Raw genomic sequence first — 4993 nt, forward strand, 5'->3', positions numbered from 1 at the left:
GATAATACGAATAGTTTTTTTGAGATGACTCGTTTTGTTTTCTGGTTATGTAACCTATACAGCTGGGTGGTCGTTTGCTTATGATTTTATGTAGGAACCAAACTTGCAACAAATCAAGTCTATGTCTCAGGAGTCTTCTTCTGGTTTTGTTATATTCTTACAATTCAATGGACAACAATTTTGGGGACAATGATGTACGGTTTAGAATTGTTCTTGATGGTTTTTTTCTTTGTTTGTTTTTTGTATATGGGTTATTGCTCCTATTCATATATTTGTTATTGTTGGTAAAAAAACTATTACTAAATAACAATATGTTTCTGAATTTTAATTTTACTTTAAAGTATCTTAATTTTTAAACTTTATTCAATTAATTTCCCTTAGATAATCCTATTATCTGTTTTTATTTTACTATTTTCCACTACTTACTTATTTTGAACTAAAATTTTATTAATAAATAAAATTACATTTCTTAAATTTAGTTTTATATTAAACCACCATAAGTTTAAACTTTCAAATAATTTCTCATATATCATCTTATTACCTATTTTTGTTTTTCTAATTTTTTACTCCAGAATAATTATTAAATAGATTACTATTACTAAATGAATATACATTTACTAATTTTAATTTTACAAAAAACAACTATAATTATAAAATATTAAACCATAATTTTTTTCAAGTCATCTTATTTTTTATTTTTTTTAGTTTTTTCTCTTTCTTATTTATTTAAATATCCTGAAAAAATAAGTAAATAAATTAGGTCAAAATTCGCTTCTTGAAAGGCTAAATTTCGACTAATTTTACGCCAAATTATGACCAATTGAAAGTCAAAATTCAGCTGGACAAAATCTGTGTTATCTCAGTAAATATATTGTACAGTCTGAAGAATTACTTTTTTTATTTTTATTCAAACTTAAAAAACTAATAACAAATTCATGAAAGTGTTGTAATCAAACAGATATTAAAATTCATCCAAAATATATAGTAAAACAATCGACTCTAAACAACAAGCACTTTTATATTGTTGCAAAGCATACATATTCATTTATATGCATCACAGGCAGCATTACACACTTCAAAGCACTGACATGTTCATGCAAATTTATTCCATTCAAACAAAGGACCTACATGATAATAAGAACACTCTTCGAACATCACAACCATTATTATAAGGGCCAATAACTACATTATTTCTTCTTTTACTTTAAATTTCTTCTTGGAATTATGCCTTCACAAGATTACTATCAATATCTCTGGTGCCGTTGTGCAGGTACTCGATGTAGCCATATGGAGGATGAACTTCTTCATTAAGTTTCTCATATTCAATGGTCCATTTGATAATAGCACCACCGTTCTCCTTATCAATTGCTTGAAATATGAGGTTAAACACCTTAAACCTGTGGTCTATGTCTTCACCGAAAAGCTTGTAGTTGATTGTTTTCTTCTCTTCATCAATAGATTCAATCTTCTCAAGACATTTTTCAACATTTCCATCTGTTCTTTCACAACCAATATTATCAGACCAGTCACCAAAATATTTTATCAGAGTTATACACTAAAAAAAGAAGAGTTATAGCAATGAACTCGACCACATTCTTTATCACTTTATTTAGACATTCTTAATTATCACTCCAAATTTCATATTCGAAGTTATGAAATTATGAGTGAATCCTTTAAAATTTATTATTATCTGTATGGTATATGGCATACGCCGGGCCGTCGGAAGAATGATCCATCGGTCCATATGTTGTGGTGATTAAAATAAATCGTTTTACTTACAATGAGCTGTAATTGGGTCAACGTTTAAGTTTTTGTTGTTAGGTCATAACAGGACCCACGCTTGAATTATGGTTAGTGGATTAATAATTTAATTGGGCCAATAACCAGACTATTAGCAAAATAATAAAAGAATGATTCAAGATATTGATAATTGATAACAATTTTTGAACAACAAATCGAGGAAAAGGTAAGTTGGTATTATTTGGTTCATCAGGTAGCTTATAAATATAGACCTAAACCACTAAATACTGAATACTCAATTGTGAGCAAAAGCTCTTTGAACACACGTCTAACTTGAGAATCAGAGTGCCTTTTGCAGGTGCTCACCCCAATCTGGAAGTGAAGGAAGCCAAGCAAGTGATCCAAGCATAAAAAGGCAGGAAGAATAGGTCGAAAAGGTACATCTCTGAGCCCTACAAATATCCCTACAGAAAACCTTTTCGACGTGTTCTTCCTGCCTTTCTTTGCTTGGATCACCTGCTTTGCTTCCTTCACTTCCAAATTGGGGGTGAGCACCTGCAAAAGGTACTCCGAAGCTCAAGTTAGACGTCTGTTCAAAGAGCTTCTGCTCACAATTGAGTATTCAGTATTAAGTGAAAAGTGTCTACCTTTGTGGTTTAGCTCTATATTTATAGGCTACCTAATGAATCAAATAATACCAACTTACATTTTTCTCGATTTGTTATTTAGAAACCATTATCAATTATAAATATCTTGAATCATTCCGTTATTATTTTACTAACAATCAAGTTATTGGCCCAATTAAATTATTAGCCCATTAAGCATAATTCAAGCGTTGGTCCTGTTATGACATAATATCAATAACTTAGACGCTGATCTAATTACAATCCATAGATAAAACGATTTACTTTACTCACCACAACATATGGACTCATCGGTTCATTCTTTTGACCGCCAGACGTATGCCATATACCATACACTATCAATAAACTACCTAAACATAATGAGATGTCTACTGAACATTTCAAAATGTTTGTTGAACTTTTTTTTCAAGCAATTTCGGTCTTTAATTGAATTTTAAATCTTATTCAATTTCATAAAATTAATTTATTTGCATAAAAATATATGTATTTCGAACATGAAATTAAATATTAATTAAATTTTAATTAAAAATAAAATTTACATTTATTTATATACTATAAATTGATATTATTTTTAATGAACAAATTGATATATATTATATTTAATGAACGTGAAATATAAATTGATATTAACATGAAATTTCTATCTATTTATAATTTGTTTTCAATAAGAAAACATATGATATGACCAAATAATTTATATATAATGTACTAACTCACTCATCTCTAAAGACAAGTGGAACTAAGTCAGTAAATTCCTATGAAAATTATACCTTTAAAATGATACATAAACCTAAGACAATTACAGAATACACACATACACATATGTAATTATATATATATATATATATATATATATATATATATATATATATATATATATATATATATATATATATATATATTGAAAGAAAAATATAGTTAATGGTGAAAGTCTTCTCATAAGTTTTGTTTGCATATTAATTACCTATTTTATAAGTCCAGTGTTTGACGGTCTCATGGTGATGCCAGTCTTCACCCTGATGAAGCTGGGCTGCATGAATACTATCACTTAGGTGTTGAACATCATGGAGGCTTTTTGCGAAGAGGTTGTACCACTTTTCAGCAGTTGAATGAACACCAATTTCAGTGGTGATTCTACCAAAATGTGTCATGATGATGAAGAAATAAGATAGAAGCAAGAAATTGAGAGAGCAAGGATGAGGATGCTCAAGAATAATGCATCCATTTATATAGTAACATAATCCACCTAACTCCTCACAGATTATTCAATTGGGATCTCTGTCAGTAAACCCTAGAAATTAATGAAAGATAATTTTTTTTTTATTTTCTTTTAAAAACTTATATAAATTAGTTTAGAAGAGAGAAAAAGCCGGCAGTTTTGTAATTTAATTTATAATTTTTATTTTTATTTACATGTTATGCTTATTATTGATTTACTATTTAAATTTTTTAATATGAAATTAATTACTTTAGTTTTTTTTTCTATCATAAAAATTGTTGAATGGGACAGTTTACTAATAATGGAGTGTTGCACAATACAAAACTCTAATCAGTTTCAGAAGTTCTTATGGATATGGATATTCTAGGAGTAATTTCCACCGACAAGAAAGTAGGTTTAGAAAATGATGTTTATGAATCGCATTCAATAACAGTAAATGAAATTCAAATTATTCAGATTTTATTAATTTAAATTCGTTGAAATTTACTCCTGTAACATTTTATTTTTCTTAAAATAAAATTAATTTAATATAGATGTTTATTTTATTTAATTAAACTATTTAATTGGACTTAAAAAGTAAAATAAAGTGTTGTGTAAAAAAGCAAATGAAATTAAAATAAGTTGTCAGAGAGTAAGAGAAAAATAGTCAGAATTAATTGGACTTGGTATCTAAAAGAATCATAGACCATTTATATGTTATATAAAAAGGAAATACATCTTTTTCCTTCTCATTCCATACTTGTTCATTTTTGGTACATGACACATGAAGACAGAGATATTCTTTTAACCTCATTAAGATCATGTTATATGTTTTTTAAAGCTTATAAACAGGGAAAGTAAATTGTGCTCATTGTTTTGTGTCAGAAATCTTGATAAACCTTTTATATCTCATTAATAAATCTTGTTATATAATATAAATCTTGTTACAGTTAAATATTATTGACTAAAATATAAATACCTAAAATAATGATGAAAATGAGACAAGTTAAAATATCTATATTATGATTATCGAATTAAATAAGATATTAATATAAAAAAGTAAAAAACGAAAATAATCTTTTCATTGAAATAATTAAGAATAAAGGAAACATAACACCATCTCTTAGAGACAAGACTAAATGCAGTTTAGGATTTCAAATTTTGAAGCCCGAATGAAGAAAGCAAATGAAAATCTCAAACAAATCATAGGTTAATATAGGTTTTAGGAAGACGGTAACTCAAGTATGAATTCCTCTTTGCCTGTGGTGGACCGTAATATTATTAGTCGGAGTTTTACATACTGCTATTCACTTCACTGATCCACACAACAATTGTTGCAGCTCCATTGTCACAAATGGTTCTGTTAAATCGAAACGGAATATAGAAGAATGAAAATTAGAAAGGAAAATGA

At 27.7% G+C, this 4993-nt stretch overlaps 1 protein-coding gene across 1 annotated transcript; it reads right to left on the reverse strand.

The window, feature by feature from the left end:
• Window positions 1–998: 998 nt before the first annotated feature.
• Window positions 999–3579, reverse strand: LOC106753528 (MLP-like protein 28). The gene is made up of 2 exons (XM_014635347.2): window positions 3349–3579; window positions 999–1494 (listed from the first exon to the last, which is right to left on the reverse strand). Exons 1-2 carry the CDS (start codon window positions 3533–3535, stop codon window positions 1223–1225), a joined length of 459 nt encoding a protein of 152 aa, XP_014490833.1. The 5' UTR covers window positions 3536–3579; the 3' UTR covers window positions 999–1222.
• Window positions 3580–4993: the final 1414 nt, after the last annotated feature.

The sequence above is a fragment of the Vigna radiata genome, unplaced genomic scaffold (genome assembly GCF_000741045.1).
Source record: "Vigna radiata var. radiata cultivar VC1973A unplaced genomic scaffold, Vradiata_ver6 scaffold_137, whole genome shotgun sequence".
In the NCBI taxonomy this organism is placed as follows: Eukaryota; Viridiplantae; Streptophyta; class Magnoliopsida; order Fabales; family Fabaceae; genus Vigna; species Vigna radiata.

What these genes read in the sequence shown, in the direction of transcription:
- LOC106753528 (XM_014635347.2), bottom strand. Translation starts at nt 3,535, where the DNA reads ATGACACATTTTGGTAGAATCACCACTGAAATTGGTGTTCATTCAACT. An exon ending in ACACTGGACTTATAAAATAG is followed by an intron (nt 1,495 to 3,348) that starts GTAATTAATATG and finishes GTGAAAGAACAG; the next exon opens with ATGGAAATGTTGAAAAATGT.